The 19178-nt window shown below is 44.0% G+C and overlaps 2 protein-coding genes across 6 annotated transcripts in view; one reads left to right on the plus strand and one right to left on the minus strand.

Annotated features, from left to right (window-relative positions):
* Positions 1-19178, minus strand: part of LOC138758451 (prostaglandin F2-alpha receptor-like) — a 92577-nt gene that overhangs the window by 3064 nt on the left and 70335 nt on the right. The gene's annotated exons all lie outside the window — the stretch shown is intronic.
* LOC138758449 (transitional endoplasmic reticulum ATPase-like) overlaps positions 7048-19178 on the plus strand; it is a 59453-nt gene continuing 47322 nt past the window's right edge. The window contains exon 1 of one of the 5 annotated variants that reach the window (XM_069927375.1): positions 7048-7234. Coding sequence is in view for 3 of the 5 variants with exons in the window: in XM_069927376.1 (XP_069783477.1) it covers positions 15068-15117 (50 nt within the window). In the remaining 2 variants the exon portion in view is untranslated. Of the gene's footprint in view, positions 7235-7431; positions 7452-15033; positions 15118-19178 lie in introns of those variants that run through there. The other 4 variants (XM_069927377.1, XM_069927379.1, XM_069927378.1 and 1 more) reach the window with 4 other exon arrangements.

Genomic DNA, 19178 nt, shown 5'->3' on the forward strand with positions numbered 1-19178 from the left:
AGCACCAAGTTCCTTGGGGTTCACTTAACTATAAACACTCAGCATCTCCTCACTTGTCAGGAACAGCATCTGCACTGCCTGCGAAGACTGAAGCGAGTGAGGCTACCGGCCACCAGCATGTCAACCTTCTTTTGGAGCTCCATGGAGAGCATCCTGGCCGGCTGCATCACAGTGTGGTACAATTGCTGTGCAGAAATGGATTGGAGGTCAATCCACAGGACCATAAGAATGGCAGAGAGGATCACTGGAGTCTTCCTCCCCACATGGGCATGATGTGCCAGGATCATAGACTAAGGAGGCTGCGCAAAATATTTGAGGACCCCTTCAACCGCACACACAGCATCTTTCAGCTGCTCCCATCAGGGAAGAGGTACAGGAGGATCAGAGTCAGCGCCACCACACTGAGGAACAGCTTCTTCCCACAGGCAGTGAGAATGATGAATGGCCAAAGGAACTGCTCCCACTGACCATCCGAGACTCTCATATGTACAAAACATTTATGAATTTTTATAAATATTCTTGTATTATTTACCTGTATGTGTGTTATGTCTGCTTGTGTGTCTGCATGTTTTTGCACTGAGGACCAGAGAACGCTGTTTCGTCGGGTTGTACTTGTATAATCGGATGACAATAAACTTGACTTGGCGTATTTGGGTGGCATAGGCTCGTGGGGTTGGAAGGGCCTGTTACAGTACTAAAAGTCTGAATTTAAAAGAAAAATTATCTTTTCTTATCCACCTTCCCCAAAAGGATTTTGAATATCACAAACTGCATTCCCTGAACCTTATTGATTACTTCCCACACCTTTGATCAATATACATGAACTTTCATCCACTTCTAGCCTTCCAGGATTTTGAAATTACTCATCCCTTCCTGCTTACATCAGCCTTTGATTGGCCTGATTATTTAATGTCCCAACATCATGGTTGGCCAGGTGTCGAAAACCAAGATGCTCAGTTTCAGAGTTAGAGGGGAGTTTAAAGGGGATCTGAGGAAGAAAGTGTTTCAGTCTGAGGGAGTAGTAGAGGCAGGTATGTTCACAATTGTTAAAGTCGTCATTGATATCACCGTCATGGATATCCCTTGAGGTCGAGGATGATGGTTTTCATTCCTATGGGCTTTCAAGTGGGTTATGAGTATTTTGTCTCTGAGTTACTTGGGAGGCTTCTTAAATAAATTAGAGATGCAAGATTCAAATAACAGAAGAGACTTTACTTACTGATGCCATTCCCCATCTCAGGAAACTGTTCACACATACACACTCATATACAGTGGTGCACTACAGTTACTACAGTGAGAAGGTTACAAAATAGTTCACATTATTCTGACTATATAACAATGAGTTCAATCTTGGAAAGATTGAAGACACCAGTGCAGGACTTGACGTTGCACTCCAAGAAGCACAGGATACTTCACCAATCAACCAACTAGTTCCAATGGAATGGAAACCACGACGATCGGAGCTGATGGATTTGAGGCAGCCTTCGTCCGCCCTCACAGCTGTTGAGTTTGAGATCATTTTGACCGCCTTTCCCACTGTTGAGGTCTTGGTTGGATTGTTCTTTGTCACCTTTGATCCCACCAGGAACATCACTACAGACGGCTTCGCTCTTGGGATCTCTGGCCCACACAAGCTTCTCCACCACGACAAGGTGACAATCCACGGAGAAGATAGAATTTCAACCAAGAAAATAAAGGTACAAAATCTTTTATCCGAAAACCAAACACTCTTTCCATGGATGTCGTCTTTAAAAAGACTCCATCCTGAAGAGATGGTCACCATAACAAGGATGACGGCATTGTTGTAATGTGCTTTTACTGAACATACAGTATATTTTCAGATGTTCAGCTTAGTTTGAGCCAGTTTATGTTTTAAGTTTTACTTAAACTTAAAAAGTACACTAGTGATTTTATGGTCTATCTTTATCTCACTTCATTTAGCACCCCATCCCACCCTCTGTCCAACTCCCCCCTCCATCCAGAACTGCCCCCCACCCCGTTCAGAGATCCTGATAGTTAGAGTGTGACCAAGGGTTTTGGATAAAATATTCTGTACCTGTAGTAAATGTACCTGAACATTGTGCTTATTCTGTGCAAGACAATAAAATGTCATCTTCAATGTACACTTGAATCACCAAGGCTTAGATGGTCAACGAGCTGGAAAATCAGATTTGTATTGATGGTTGGCATAGACTTGATGGGCTGAAGGGCCTGTTTCTCTGCTGTTTAAGTATATCTCTGTTAATTACTAACATCTTCCCTCTTGTCATCTCCCATCTGTTAGTGGGACGTGCTTTCTTCCAGCCGAATCAAGGAGACCCCTCAGGCCCTGAAGTTTAACAACCACGCGGACTTTATTGAGCGCCCACCAGAAGACCTTTAATAATAGGTCGTTACTCTCCCATTGTCACTTCAAAAGGGTTTGTCAGGCATATCCCATTCGCCTGGCGGCTGTTGGAGACCGGCTCGTGTGAACCAGATATCAGAGCTATGATTCAAGCGGGCGCTGAGGCCAAGAAGGGCCCTGGGCGCTGAAGGCTTCCTCATCATATCAGAGGTTTGGATTGCTGATGGTTTGAACTGAATTAAAATGTTGTGCAGCTGGAGGTGAATCCATGGGCACTCCATGACTCTGTGGGGTCTATCGTTTGCTTCTCTTTAACTGCCTGAATATGCCTTGCAGCGCGCCGAATGACTCAAAGACGTTGACTCAAACTGAGGCTTTTATTAACAAAAGACTGGAGCGTAGTAGATCGAGGTCAACCAGTTCAGACTGACCTGGAGCTGGTTAGAGCAGCCCTTTATGACCTGCCAGTAGGTGTGGCTACGGCTCTCAGCCAATCACTACTACTATATGTAAATATATACAAATAGTATCCTGTACTGTCACATGCCTGAGATTGTCTGATCTCAGAAGCTAAGCAGGCTCAGACCTGGTCAGTATTTGGAAGGGAGACCGTCTAGGAACACCAGGTCCTGTAAATTTCGGTGAGGCAACTCTGTCTGCCATAAGGTAGAGAAAAGTTAAGGAACTTCATGTATGTTACATTCTAAATGTAATATTACATGTCAATAATAGATCCTTTACTTTTTTGTACGACCAATTAAATTAAAATTTTAAATATTTTTAAAATTGTAAATTTAGATGGTAACAGGCTATTTTGCCCCATGAGTCCGTGCCGCCAAATTTACACCCCATTAACCTACACCCCTGGTGTGTTTCGAATGGTGGGAGGAAAACTGGAGCCTGCAGGGAAGACACACGCAGTCACGGGAAGAACGTACAAATGCCTTACAGACAGCGCGGGATTCAAACCCCAGTCCCAATCGCTGGTGATGTAAACGCGTTGCGCTAACCTGCTACGCCATACATTCCGTCAAGTTAGTGGTAATTCTTCTGCATCCGCAGGAGATGGAATCTCTGGTTTGTATGTGACGCTGTAACGGGTAGTGCAGTGAATAAAGCACAACAGGAGTCGCCTGTGAGCTGAACCAACAGAACTGTTTTATGGAACCTCCGCAGGAGTTTAAATAATTCCCCTGGTCACCAAGAACTCTTGATCCAAACTACGTTTGATAATGGAGTGTCAAGGTTGTGTGGTGCGCTATTAAGCAGAAGCAAGTACACAAAACATAAAGTCTTTTCTACCATAAACTTTCACAGAGCTGGCTGTGAGACTGGCTTTGAGGGGACGGATCTAGCTTATATCCCAGAGGGTGATTGACAGGGTGGGGCTTGATCCATTCAGGTCAGCTGATTGACAGCCGGCCAGGTGTTGCCTTGTCCTATCGTGCTCTTGCAGTAGGCTAGTGGTGTATCAATACAGTTTGGCCACATAACCCCTCCACCCCCGAACCAGAGTTTGGAATGACACCGCAGTCTCGCTTATACAGTTAGAACGGGGCGGCGGTCGACCTTTGCACCAGGGGCATGTTATCCATACCAGCTGATCTAGGTCCACATGCGCCGACTTAAGGTGATCTACCAAAATGGTTTCTTGCCTGCCACTAATGTCTATAACAAATGTGGAGCTTTCATTCTGTACCATCTTGAAATAATCTTCATTTAGCCGTTGCAATGGGGTCCTCAATGGCAGTCCTTGAGTTCAGGCAGAATGTATAAAGTCGTAGACCCAAGCCAAGTGGCCAGGATAGGTGCCTCGGCATTTCCCAGATGCGTGCGGGGGGATGGCAGTGGCAGGCTGTAGCTCCCCATCGCTGATGGTAATGGCACCACTGGTCTCTGCAATGCGTCCAGTCAAGTCTGACACCGCACCGCTATCAGGAGTGGGCAGGGTTCACGCCCTTTGCTGAAGTGCTGCTACGCACCCAACCAAAAGTCTGCCATGCTGCTTAACGTGCCGCAACTCATCAGCATGGGCTGCTAAGCGACGGGGGTCATTAAGTCTTTGTCTGCAAGCAGCAAACGGATGTCTTTCGGCATCTGCTCGAGAAAAGTTGCTCAAAAAAGCAGACATGGCTTGTGTCCTTCCGTGAACGCAAGCATCTTGTTCATTAGTTCGGAAGGAATGCGATCACCCAGGCCGTCCATATGGAGAAGTCGTGCTTCCCTGTTGCGTCAGGAAAGGCTGAAATTACGCATGAGCAGGACTTTGATGGCTTCATACCTGTCGTTGGCTGGAAGTTGGCATAAGAAATCGACAATACGCCCACAACGTAGTAGTACTTCATTGCATCGGCGGGAATCTGACATAGGTGGAACTGGACCTCATGCTGCTCGAACCAGACCTGTGGCTGCAAGGTCCAAAATACGGGAAATTTGAGTGCAACGGGGTTCTGCACATCCATAGTGAGGTCCAAAATGTTGTTTGGACTATCGGAGTCACCAATGTAACAAGCGGTGCAATGAATAAAGCACAGCAAGAGTCTTCTGTGAGCTGAACCAGCAGAATTGTTTTATGGAGTCTTCACAGAAGTTTAAATAATTCCAGTTGGAGCGCTATCACTATCACCTGACCTCTGACCTCCCAGAGCTCTTTGTGTGCATCCCCCCAGCCACCGGGAACTCCTAATCCTGCAGGGGCCTGAAACTACGGGACACCAGTTTGATAATGGAGTGATACGGTTTACCACAAGGTCATATATGTATTCTGACAATAAATCTGAATCTGAAAGTGAGATTTTCTCTCTCTCATCTTTTTTTTTTCCTAATTATTTCTTTGAACCTTCCATGATTTTTTTTTTTTTAAATTTTTTATTTTTCACACCATAAATCACATTAGCCATGATTGATGTAACTTTTTAAAGAATGATATAGATTGGGGATTAAATGTTTTGTCGAGGGGAGTCTCACTTCCTTTGAACAACTTCCGATTAAATATGGTCTATCAAATATTCATTTTTTTCATCATCTACAGATTAAAGATTTTTTTATGATCTCAATTACATACTGATAAGAATTTAATTGATGTAATTTTTAATTTACAACCTTTCAGTAATGGTTCAATATTTAACATTTATGATATGAGTAGAGGCTCCCTCAGATTAAATTTAAAAATCCTGCAAACAGGACATACAGTTTTTAATTCCTGAAGAAAATTAGAATGTAATTTTCAAATGGTTAATACCTCTTCTTTATGTGCCCACCACTCCCTCCTATAATTTAAAGTACAGTATCACTCCGATTATCCAAACTTAGATTCTCCAAAATCCTTAGTTATCCGAAATTTTCAGATAAATGAGGATATCCATAAGAAATAAGAAATCCTCATTTATCCAAAAATTTTTCAGAGCCAAACTGACCGGGGACTTTAGGCTCACAGCAGCGGACCTCGGACTCCTGGCGGCAGTGGGGACCTCAAGCTCCGGGGCAGGAGTGGGACCCTCAGGCTCCCGGCACAAGTGGATCATCAGTGGGGGTGTCAGTGATTGGTGGTGGCAGGCATCTTTTTTTTGGTGAGAATTAAACATTATTTTAATGCTTAAAAAGCCTTCCCTTGTTGTTTGTTGTTGTTTAAACACTGTTACAAGTGATTTGCTGTTGCTACTGGGCTGTTTTTTAAAAAAATGACCAGTTCTCCATAAAAACGGAGGCCCAGTCCCGACCATTTTTGATAATCGGAATTGTACTGTAGTCAATTGGGCTCACGTGTCCAAAGTCAAATTATCTCATCTTTTTAGGCAGATGAATCTCCTTGTTGTGATAAATGAAATAATGGAGATGCTTCACTAATTCATATGCTTTGGACATGTCTGAGCTTTGGGAAATATTGGATCGAAGTATTCCAAATATTCTCTGCCCTTTTTAAATTTCATTTTAAACCAAATCCCTTAACTGCTTTATCTGGTATTGTTGGAGAGAGTGACGTGATGTTAACAACATCTGAGCTGCATGTATTAGCTTTTATTTCTCTTATGGTGAGGTGGGCAGTGTTGCTCAGATGGAGGGGCATTACCCCACCTACTCATGCTCAATGGCTACGTGACGTCACGTGATGTTCAAACTTAAAGAAGATTAGATGCTCGATTTCCGATTTGAATGAAAATTTTCAAACACTGTGGGGACCCTTTTTGAATTACGTCCAAAATCTTTCATTTGTTATGAAGGTGGATCTGTTTACTAATGAGGTAATTTATCTCTCTGATAAGAATTCTATCTTCCTTTTTTTGGCCAAGCAGCTTCTTTCTTGGTCATGGGTTTAGATTTTTCTTTTTTTTAAATATTAAAACATCAATACAATATAACCTGTTTGATTAAAATGTGGGGAACCTTGGATGAAATGATATGATTTAAGTGCAATGTATCTTTCCGAATTTCAACGTATTCTGTATTTACTCTGTATCTTTGGATGTGAAATTTCAATGTCAATAAAAACACTGAAGAAGAAATCTGAATCTGACCAATCATAACTTGAATTCTTCCATTTATTTTCACAGCTCAGTAATCCCAGCTAACACGCATGGCTGAAATGCAGGGCTTTGGAAAGGCAAAGCGCAGGGATCGAATTATCCTTGCCTTGTGAAGGGTGTGGGGTTAGGTGCGGGGGGTGGGGGGGACGGCCGACAGGAGCTCGATGCCGCTGGAAAAGCATCCAGAGCAAGAGAGCAGCTGTGACTAAGCATTGAGCAATCTGACATCTGAGCCAAGTCTGCAGCCACAGAGAGAGAGGGAGAGAGAGACAGCAGGAGCACAAAACAGAAACCACACATAGCAGGGCGACCGAGAGATCCCTGAACACCGACAGCGGATCACCATGCCAAAATCAGCAGGCGAGTATGTATTATTTGCTCTTCTACCCTTTCCAGTGTTCACCTTGTAACTACTTAAAGAGGCAGTCGAGTAAAAGGAAGGCCCTTAATGGAGTCTGCTTGCAATGTTTCTTTCAAAACTGCCGTGAAACAGCAGCAAGGGCTGGAAAGGGAGCAATTCCCTGCGAAGCAGAATTATAAGGATCCCAGCGCCGGTGGCCAGGAGAATTGTTGGAGATGGAGTGAGTGACTAACACTGATTTGGATGCCTTCTGGGCAAAAGCGGGCCTTTATTTTTTTAAAACCCTTAAGTTTGTTTTGTTGTGTGAAGTTAGTTCTATCTCCTTTTATCCAGGGCAGGAATCACATGTTGAAATCTGAGTTTGCTCATTTTTCCCCCCTGAGCTCAGAGGTAGTAAATGGATTTGAAAGGACATTTAAGGTGGACTGCAGATTTTGCTTTTTTTTTAAACCCCCTCCCCCCCTTCCCCACAAAATCTTGTTTTTCCAAAATATATATCATTTCTTTTCCCCAGTTTTGAAGCCTCCCTGGTTCTGCATTACTTAAATAAGCTGTGGGAGGGTTCGGGAATGATTTATCAACAGACCTGTCACCTTCAATCAACTGAACTATTCTTGAACAAACCATGAGTTCACTTGGCTATTGCGCAACTGAAGATGGCATAAAATCTATGTGAATGTCAGCAACAACAAACTGCATTTGTGTAGTGCTTTCAATGTGGCATTCCAAGGTTTTTTATTAATGCATCAAAGATAAGATTTATGGCAGGCAACTTTAAGCATAGTCAGAGATGTGGTTTTTAAGGAATGTTTGAACAGAGGAAAGAGATGGGTATGGATGGATAACATAGGTCGGCTTTATCCACTGAAGGTAGGTGAGATACAAACCAGAGGACATGGGTTAGGGTGAAAGGGGAGATGTTTAGAGGGAACATTAGGAGAATTTCTGTGCACAGTGTATGGAGGGTTATGAACTGTGGGATGAGGCAAAATAATACTTTGGCACAGACTAGAAGGGCCTGTTTTCTGTGCTGTCATGCTCTATGTTGACTTACAGAGGGAATTCTGGAGTTTGGGATCTTCGAAGCAGAAGGCATGGCTGCCAATTTACCTTGGAGGGTTACAGGACTGGAGGAGATGACAGAAAGCAAGGGATTGGAAATAAAAGTGAGATGTTGCTCAGTGAAGGGCAGAGCTTTAGGTGACAACTTTACAGCAGTTTGGGCAAGGGAAGTCAACCAAGGAGCGGGTATCGAAGACATTGGTGAGAGGGGATTGCTCACTGAGAGAGCTGAGGCAACAGACAAGAGACCATCATTAGTTAGATGGAATAGGGGTGGCCAACCTTTTAATTTTTAATTTAGACCTACAGCATGGTAACAGACCATTTCAGCCACCCACTTAACCTACACTTCCAGTATGTACTCATGGGCCGAAATGGCCTGTTATCGTGCTGAATGTCTACATTAAAATTCAAAAATTAAAAGGTTGGCCACCACTGGATAGGTGATCCCAGTAACAGCACGGGGTCTCGTCTCAGGAACAAGGGGACACCCGATTTGTGAATGGTCTGGTTGGATTTCAGATGGTTCCCAGGGGAGAGGAGCCACATCTGTACCTCTTATGGGATCTGGCATCTTTGGTAAATCAGACGGTTATAGCCCATTACTTAATCCCCTTGGTGAGGCCCTGGTCTTGAACCGCTTCAGGTTCAAACATAATGCTGGAGAAACTTAGCAGGTCTGTTTTACTCCTGTATCACTTCAGTCCTGGTGGCAAAGATGAAGGATCAATGAAGTATTTCCAAGCCAGTTCAATGCACAACTTGAGACATCTCCAGTGCACCTGCTGCCCTCATCCTTCCTGGTGGTGGGTGGGTCTGGCAAGCAACCACAGTGCATTTAGACCAGTGGTTCTCAACCTTTTTCTTTCCACTCACATCCCACTGTAAGTAATCCCTATGCCATTCGTGCTCTGTGATTGGTAAGGGATTGCTTAAGGTGGGATGTGAGTAGGAAGGGAAGGTTGAGAATCTCGACTCTAGGCCCAATTGTTACTGAAATATTTGGCTTGAGAAAAATTGTCATTGGCCCATTTCCTTTGGAGTTCTGAAACCGTGCACATAACGAGTCCATGAGGTACGATTAAAACAGTGGTTTTCAAATTTTTTCTTTCCACCCACATCCCACCTTAAGCAACCCCTTACTAATCACAGAGCACTGATGGCACAGGGTTTACTAAAGTGATATATGAGTGGAAAGAAAAAGGTTGAGAACCACTGATTTAGATTATCAGGGTTTTTTTTAGATTTATTGTCAGAGTACGTATACATGACATCACGTAAAACCCTGAGATTCTTTTCCTGCAGGTGAGACAGAATCACCACTAATTGGTTGTGCAATGAATTACTGTCCTCATTGTAAACATGTAAAAAAAGAAATGTAAACAACCTAACTGTGCAATACAGAGAGAACAAAAAAACAGACAATAAAGTCCACAACTCCTTAAATGAGTCCCTGGTTGAGTTTGTCGTTGAGGAATCTGATGGTGGAGGAGGAGCAGCTGTTCCTGAACCTGGTGGTGAGAGTCTAGTGGCCCCTAGACCTCTTTCCAGATGACAGCAGCGAGAACAGAGCATTTGCTGGGTGGTGTAGATCCTTGATGATCGCTGCTGCCCTCCGACAACAGAGTTCCCCGTAGGTGTTCTCGATGGTGGCGAGGGTTTTGCCTGTGATGTCCTGGGCTGTGTCTTCTACCTCTTGTGGGACGTTATGTTCGGGGGTATTGGTGATGTAGCCGGTCAGCACACTTTCCCCCTACACATCTGTCAGGGTTTCTGATGTCATACAAACCTCCGCAAATGCCTGAGGAAGTAGAGGTGCCGACGTGCTTTCTTCACACATTAGTGTGTTGGGTCCAGGAAAGATCCTCCGAGATAGTGACTCCCAAGATCCTAAATTTGCTCACCCTCTCCACCTCTGATCTCCCAATGATCACTGGATTGTAAACCTCCGGTTTTCCCTTCCTGAAGTCAACGATCAACTCTTTGGTTTTAGTGCCATTGAGTGCAGGGCTGTCGTTGGTGCTCCATTCAGCCAAGTTTTCAATCTCCCTCCTATATGCTGAGTCATCACCCCTTTTTATACAGTCCACTACTGTGGTATCGTCAGCAAATTTGTAAATAATGTTGTTGTCATACTGAGCCACACAGTCATAGGTGTATAGTGAACAGAGCAGGGGGCTAAGGACGCAGCCCTGTGGTGCTCTGGTACTGATGGAGATTGTGGAGGAGACATTGTTACCAATCCTTACTGATTTAGAGGAAGGCATATTCTGCACAGGTCGTAGAGCGGATGAATGTTTAGGGTGGTGGACGTGGGGCTACTTTGCTCTGAATGGTGCCCTGCATCGAGTGTGGCTAAGGCTCGTGTTGGGAAGGTCTGTGCGGAGAGCGGGTGAGATCAGAGCAAACCGTAGCATTGCTGCTCATTCTTACACCCTGACCCTGTTCATTAGTGTGTGTTGTCTTGGCACAGGTCATCAGCAGCTGGAAAACTAATTTATCATTTGCAAAGTACGGCTCACCTTTGCTGAATCAGACATCATGGCCTGTTACTTAGTGCCCTCGATGAGGCCCCATCTTGAACCGCTTTAGTCCTGGTGCTGAAGATACTCCTGAACTGAATGAATATACAGGTCGAGGATCCAAAAACCAAATGTTCTTTTCAGCGCCGACAGGTTGAAAGAAATTCAACACCTGTCTTGCCCATGTGGGGCTCTGACGCTCTGTTGATGCCATTTTAATAACAACGGAGCTCTGGTGTACAAAAATTTGGTTGAAAATGGACTTATTTATTCACTAGAGCAGCGCGCATTCATAGCAGAGCAAGAAATCATGTCAGTTTATAAAATCAAAGCGAGACTTCTCAGTCAAACGAGGTGGATGAAATGCTTGAGGAGAATTTCTAGTGTTTGGTGTGGCATTTTGTAAGCAGAGATCAAGTGGTGTCATGTCGGTGCTCAAAAAGTCTCTCGTTGTTTGTTGTTGCTGTTTAACCGCGGATACAGGTATCATGCAGATGCTGATTAGTTCCATTGTTCCAGAAAAAAACCCAAACACTGAAGAACCGTCTGGTCCCAAAGTCTGGATACAGGGAATAGTACTGTAATAGAAAGAAGCACGTTCTGGAAATGGAATTCTGAGGGTCCTTTAAAACAAGGAATTTCTGTGGGACATAGAACGTTAAGCGCAGTACAGGCCCTTCAACCCATGAGGCGGCGTAAACCTACTCCCCAACAATCCAATCCTTCCCTACCTCACATCCATAACCCTCAGTTTTTGCTTACAAGGATTTTAATTGCTGAATGATTTGCCTTCACCTACTGAGTTCAGGAAATTCCTTCATTCCCCCTCCCTCTCTTTCTCTCCCCTTTAAGGACCTCCTATTCATTTTAGAAGGATTTTAATCGCTTTATCATTTGCCTTCACCTGCCAAGTTCATGAAATACCTTCATACCCCTCCCCCACTCTCTTTCTCCCCTTTACGATCCTCCTTAAAATCTCCCTCGACCCAGCTGTGGCCATCAGCCCAAATAACTTTCCTGGCCCTCTGCCAGACTGACTTGGAAATAGAAATATAAAGCCAGCCTTTCATCATCCTGCGACTCCCCTCCCTCCCCCAACAGCATCAAGTTCACTGATTGCATTGGGCCAATGTAGCACCTCCTCCAAGGAAAGGAGGGATGGGCAATAAATGCTGTCATTCCTGAGGACACCCAGACTTTCCTGCACTCTAATGGGTAAGTTGCCTTGGGATTTATCAGAGGTACCAAAGAAATAGAAGCTGTTCTTCTGCAAAGTCCCATCTGTGCAACAAAATGATTGGGGCACAGAAGGGGGGCCGCTCAGCCCTTCATTCTCTGCTGCCCCTAGTGCAGCAACTCCCCATTCCCCCGCCCTTCACTTGTAGCTCTACAAATTAGGGTCATGGTGTCATTTTACAGGTAGTAGGATCATCACCCCTCTTGTTCCTGGAGATTCAGCTGCTCTACCACCTGACGCATTGATCTGGTCCATGATTTTGTTTACCCTCTCCCTGTATCATTCTCCTGTAGTGAGATCCATGCTGTCCCTTGCTTAGATAGATACGTAATAAAATACAGAGATGCTGGAGGATCTCAGCTAATCTCGCAGCCTCCATAGCAGGTAAAGATATTTTACCCTGAAGAAGGGCTCAGGCCCTAAACATCAGTAATATATCTTTACCTCCTATGAACGCTGCGAGTCCTGCTGAGCTCCTCCAGCATTTCTGCATTTTTACTGCAATCACAGCATCTGCAGACATTCATGCTTTACTCCATGCAGGGGAGGGCAACATTTTTTTAAAAAAACCTCACATTCCACCTTAAGTAGTCCCTATGCCATAGGTGCGCTGTGATTAGTAAGGGATTGATTAAAGCGGTATGTGAGTGGAAAGAAAAAGTTTGAAAACCACTAATTTAATCGTACCTAATTGACTCGTTATGTGCACAGTTTCAGAACTCCAAAAGGAAATGGGCCAATGACAATTTTTCTCAAGCCAAATATTTCAGTAACAATGGGTCTAGAGCAGTGATTTTCAACCTTCCCTTCCCACCCACATCCCACCTTAAGCAATCCCTTACTAATCACAGAGCACCGATGGCACAGGGATTTCTTAAAGGGGTATGTGAGTGGAAAGCAAAAGGTTGCGAACCATTGATTTACCTCTTGCCTCCCCGCAGTACTTACACCAGGCATCTTAAGAATATGCCCCCTCGTGTTAGCCATTTCAGCCCTGGGGAGTGGAAAAAGCCACACGATCAATGCCTCTCATCATCTTGTCCACCTCTATCAGGTCACCCCTCATCCATCACTTCAAGGAGAAAAGACGAAGTTCATTCAACCCATCCTCACAAAGCATGCTCTCCAATCCATGCAGCATCACTGTAAATCTCCTCTGCACCCTCTCTACAGCATGCACATCCTTCCTGTAATGAGGTGACCAGGACTAATGCAATATTCCAAGTGGACACAAATTATTTGGTCCAAAAGTATCCATGCCGTGTTAACCCATTAAAGTTATGGGGTGTGCTGATCACCTGGTAGGGCACTACCAGTAACCACAGAGACAAGCTGAGGAAACGATAGGCTTTAGTACCACAGAAGAACCTTGCTGGCCTGGATCCCAGGATAGGAATGGTGGCAAGGGAAAGGTGGCTCGACCTTTATGGCCCAGGACCACGGGGTCGAGTCATAGGGTATGAGTCATCCATGGGTGGGCCAGCTCCATATACACAACCGACAATGATAACTATATATAATGGAGGAAACATCTCACCACTCCACCCAAAGGAGGAGAGTTCAGGATGACGCCAAGAATTGCATCCATGTGTCCAGAGTACAGATATGCCCAGTGTTTTTTTTAATTTAATTTAGACATACAGCATGGTAACAGGCCCTTCTGGTCCATGAGTCCATGCCACCCAATTGACCAACAACCCATTCCCCAGCCCCTTAGTACAAGGAGCAAATCAGCCAAGATGGGTGAATGACTTGATAATGAATTTTTTTTTCATACACATAGGTTCAGTGCAATTTAAATTCTTTTAAGGACACAACATGGTAAAAGCCCGGCCATTGAAATGCGTGGTGCCCAATTACACCCAATTAACCTACAAACCCTATGCATTTTTAGAGGGTGAGACGAAACCCTGGAGGAAATCTACACATCACGGGGAGAACATACAAGCTCCTTACAGACAGCGCCAGATTCAAACCTTGATCACTGACACTGTAATAGCGAGGCGCGAATCACCACACCAAATGTTCATGACAGAAGGAGCAAAGCTTCCAAACCGTTGAGGTCCCGATTTGCAGCTCAGATTATGGATCCCACATGAGACCAGCGAGTAAATAACTCGTCCCAAGAAGGAACGGGCATGTCAAGCAAGTCAAGTTTATTGTCAGCTGATTGTACAAGTACAACCCGACGAAATAGCATTCTCTGATCCTCAGTGCAAAACATGCAGACCCACAACCAGGCAAACAAACATAGGCCAGACAGTATTTCATCTATACCATAATTAAATAAATATTGTTATGTACATATGAGAGTCTCAGATGGTTAGTGGGAGCAGGTTCCTTTAGTCATTCAGCGTTCTCACTGTCTTGCTCAGGCCCGAAACATCTTTACCTCCCATAGATGCTGTGAGACCTGCTGAGTTCCTCCAACATTTTCAGAGGTCAGGATTGATTTTAACTGTGTCACCTTTCACATACATGGCTTGAAATAGACTTAAAATACGACAGGAAATCACAAAAATAGGTAATATCTTTAAAAAAAACAGTGCATGATAGGAACATTCTCGCATGATTTGTGTGATCAGCAGCCCAAGATCCATAAAATGCTCGCGAAAGTGTTCAGGAAGCAAGATCTTCGTTGTCCAGTGTTACCTGACACAAATGTTTCAATATGGAGCAGGTAGAAACCATTCAACCCTTGAGTGTCTTCTGTCACTGAAGGGATAAAAGCTGAATGTGACTCAAGTACATGCAGCTGCCTTGACTGATATCACTGTTATATTTAAGTATAACATTTAATATTCATGAGCAAAATGAAGTTGGAAGCCTGAAATTAAATTGAAAATGTTAAATCAGGTGAGAGAAGGCTCATCAACAGGCTTCAGAGAAGGAAATTTGGAATCTTTACCCTCTCTATGACAGAGCTATAGTTGTGTTTTGTTGTTCACTGCCTTCCGTTTCCATGGAGAAGTTGGGTCAAATGTTGGAACTGCCAGTGAGGACAACATCTCATAAATGAATGAAGAAAAGAGTTTGCATTTCAGACTGGAACTCATTGATTCAAAGTATTTGCTCTTTTTCTCTCTTTATTGCATGCAACCTGACCTGCTGAGATTATTTCCAACATCCTCTGTTTTATGGCATTAATTGATGAAGGTGAAGGCTGTTCTACTCTTTGCAATCTTAACGAGGGATCTTGCTCTAAACTTTAGTTTCAGCCTCCAAGGATTGACATCACAATCTGTAAAAATAGCCTCTCTGTATTAAACCTATTGGTTCCCCTTAATATAATTTTTTAAATGGACAAATGCCTTCCTAACATTTTTACATTCCTTGGAATATAAGCCAAAATGCTATTCCCAGGTCCGCCTGATCAACCACACTCTTCAGTGCCCTACCATTCACCGTTCATGCCATTTCTTTTATTCATTGAAGTTCAGAAGGATCTTATAGAAACGTATACAATTATGAAAGGAACAAATACGATAGAGGCAGGCAGGTTGCTTCTATTGCAATGCACAAGCGTCCTGGAGAAATTCAGCAGGTCACGCTTCATCAATAGGAAGTAAAAGGTAACTAACGATTCGGGCCCGAGCCCTGCGTCAAGGTATAGGCAAAAAGCAGGCAGGCGTCTGAACAAAAAAAGGCAAAGAGAGGAGGGAGGGACGGGAGCATAGACTAAAAGGTGAAAGGTCATGGGCAGATTGTCTAGAACTAGGGGGCATAGTCTCAATATTCAGGAGGTAGACTTAAGACCGAGAAAAGGAGGAACTGCTTCTCCCGAGGGATTGAGAATCCATGGAATTCTCTACCCGATGAAGCAGTCAAGGCACGGGGGGGGGGGGGGGGGGGGGTAGGTTAATTGGGTGTAATATAATTTTTTTTAAAGTTTTTTTTAATGTATCGGTAGGAGAGAAGTATGGAAGATACCAGAATGGAACTGCTTCCCAGGGAAGGGTGGGGGGTGGAGGGACCAGGGAGTGCCATAGCCAAAAACAATGTTGAGAATGGCTGAACAATGCCCCATCGAATAGTTCAGCAAGTGAGAAGGCCATTTGGTACATTAAACCTGTGAGGAGAAAGGTAAGTGGCATTATTTTAGATCAGTCATGCCTATGGGGTTAATGCTTTGTACTGAATGTCAGATGTAGAAACCATAGGTGAGTCCCACCCACCCAAATAGCCTCATCTGCATCAGGTGCACTGAGATGCAGTTCCTTATGGACCGAGTTGGGGAACTGGAGCTGCAACTTGAGGACCTACAGCTGGTAAGGGAGAGTGAGGAGTTGATAGATTCAACTTTCAGGGAGATAGTTACCCCAAAACCAAATGTGTCAGGTAAGTGGGTAACTGTCAGGGGTGGGAAGAAAAATACCAGGAAAATGGAGAGCACACCTGTGAATATCCCTCTCAGTAACAGGTATATTTTGTTGGATGCTGTTGAGGGAGATGACCTGACAGAAGCTGGCAGCAGTGACCAGGTCGCTGGCACTGAGCCTGCCATGGTGGACCAAAAGGTAAAGAGGAATGCAGTGGTCATTGGGGACTCCATTGTCAGAAATACAGACAGGAGATTCTGTGAGCCAGATAGGTATGCCCGCATGGTGTGCTGCCTCCCTGGTGCAAGGGTGCGGGATATCTCAAATCGGGTCCAGGGTATTCTAAAAGGGGAAGGCGAACAGCCTGATGTCTTGGTACATGTGGGTACCAATGACATAGATAAAAAGAAGGAGGAAGTACTGAAAAAGGATTACAGAGAGCTAGGACAGAAACTAAGAAATAGGACAGCCAGGGTGGTGATCTCTGGTTTGCTACCTGTGCCAAGTGCAACTGAGGACAAAAATGGAAAGTTAAGAAAAATGAATGTGTGGCTGAGGGGCTGGTGTAAAGGACAGGGTTTTGGCTTCTTGGATCATTTGGATCTCTTTTGGGGAAGGCATGACCTCTACAAGAAGGATGGGTTACACCTAAACCCAAAAGGGGTCAATATATTGGCAGCTAGGTTTGGTACAGCCGTTGAGTGCGGTTTAAACTAATTTGGCAGGGGGGTGGGAACCTGTATGATAGGGCAAAGGACAGAAAAGATAAAACAGGAAAAGTTAGGTTAGGCAGCGAAAGTAAAAAATCAGAAAGAGCAAGGAGGGTGAAAAAAGCAAATCTGAAGGCTTTATATCTTAATGCAAGAAGCATTCGGAACAAGGTAGATGAATTAGCTGTGGAAATTGAGATAAACAAATATGATTTGATTGGGATTACAGAAACATGGCTGCAGGGTGGGCAAGCCTGGGAACTTAACATCCCGGGGTATATGAAATTTAGGAGGGATCGGCAAGAAAGAAAAGGGGGTGGGGTAGTATTGATGGTGAGAGAAGGGACCGACACGATTGACAGAAAGGATATCAACTCGGAAGATGCGAAATCTATATGGGTAGAACTGAGGAATAGCAAGGGGTGGAAAACATTAGTGGGGGTGGTATATAGGCCTCCAAATAGTAGTGTAGAGGTGAGGGAAGGCATTAAAAGAGAAATTAGAAAAGTGTGCAATAAGGGAACAGCTGTCATCATGGGAGACTTTAATTTGCATATAGATTGGACTAGCCAAATTAGTAAAAATACTGAGGAGGAGGAATTCCTTGAATGTTTACGGGACGGTTATCTAGACCAATATGTCGAGGAACCAACTCGGGAGCAGGCCATTTTAGATTGGGTATTATGCAATGATAAGGGGCTAATCAGCAATCTTGTTGACGAGGCCCTTTGGGTAGGAGCGATCACAATATGATCGAATTCTCACTCGACATGGAGAGTGATGAAATTAAAACCGAGACTAAGGTCCTGAATTTAAATAAAGGGAATTATGATGGTATGAGACGGGAGTTGAGTAAGATTGATTGGGTGGTGTTTATGGGGGAGTTGACTGTGGATAGACAATGGAAAGCATTCACAGATCTAATGGAGAAATTGCAAAAATCGTTTATACCGGTTTGGCATAAAAATAAACCAAAAAAGGTGACTCAACCGTGGATAACAAGGGAAATTAGAGACAGCATTAGGTCCAAAGAGAGAGCATATCAGTTGGCCAAAAAAAGTACCACAACCGAAGACTGGGAGCAGTTCAAGATGCACCAAAGGAGGACAAAGGGATTAATCAAGAGAGCAAAAATAAATTATGAAAGTAAGCTTGCGGCAAAAGCTTTTATAAATATGTCAAGAGGAAAAGATTGGTGAAATCCAGAGTAGGTCCTTTACAGTCGGAATCAGGGGAATATATAATGGGGAATAAGGAAATGGCACTTACTTTAGTTCTGTTTTTACAAGACAGGATACAAATAACCTCCCAAGGATGTTGGGAAACATAGAGACTAATGCAAGGAAGGAACTGAAAGAAATCAGTATCTCTAAGGACATGGTCTTGGGGAAATTGATGGGATTGAAGGCAGATAAATCTCAAGGGCCTGATAATCTACATCCTAGAGTACTTAAGGAAGTGGCCATTCAGATAGCAGATGCTTTAAGAATTATTTTCCAGAACTCGATAGACTCAAGATCAGTATCCATGGATTGGAGGGTAGCTAATGTTACACCACTATTTAAAAAGGGGGGTAGAGAAAAAGCAGGGAATTATAGGCCGGTGAGCTTTACATCAGTAGTGGGCAAAATGATGGAATCCATTATTAAGGATGTAATAGCAGACCATATGACTAGCAGAGAAGGGATCGGACAGAGTCAACATGGATTTAAAAAAGGTAAATCGTGCTTGACAAATCTATTGGAATTCTTTGAGATGGTGACAGGTAAAATAGATGGGGGAGAGCCAGTGGATGTGGTGTACCTGGACTTCCAAAAGGCCTTCGATAAGGTCCCGCATAAACGACTGGCTTACAAAATCAAGGCTCATGGGATTGGGGGCAAAGTATTGATGTGAATTGAGAACTGGCTGGCAGGTAGAAGACAGAGAGTTGGGATAAATGGCTCATTTTCTGAGTGGCAGGCGGTGACCAGTGGGGTGCCACAGGAATCTGTACTGGGACCCCAGCTGTTCACAATTTACATTTATGATCTGGATGAGGGGATTGGATGTAATATCTCCAAATTTGCAGATGACACTAAGCTAGGAGGGGTTGTG

This window comes from Narcine bancroftii, chromosome 3 (genome assembly GCF_036971445.1).
Source record: "Narcine bancroftii isolate sNarBan1 chromosome 3, sNarBan1.hap1, whole genome shotgun sequence".
Classification (NCBI taxonomy): domain Eukaryota; kingdom Metazoa; phylum Chordata; class Chondrichthyes; order Torpediniformes; family Narcinidae; genus Narcine; species Narcine bancroftii.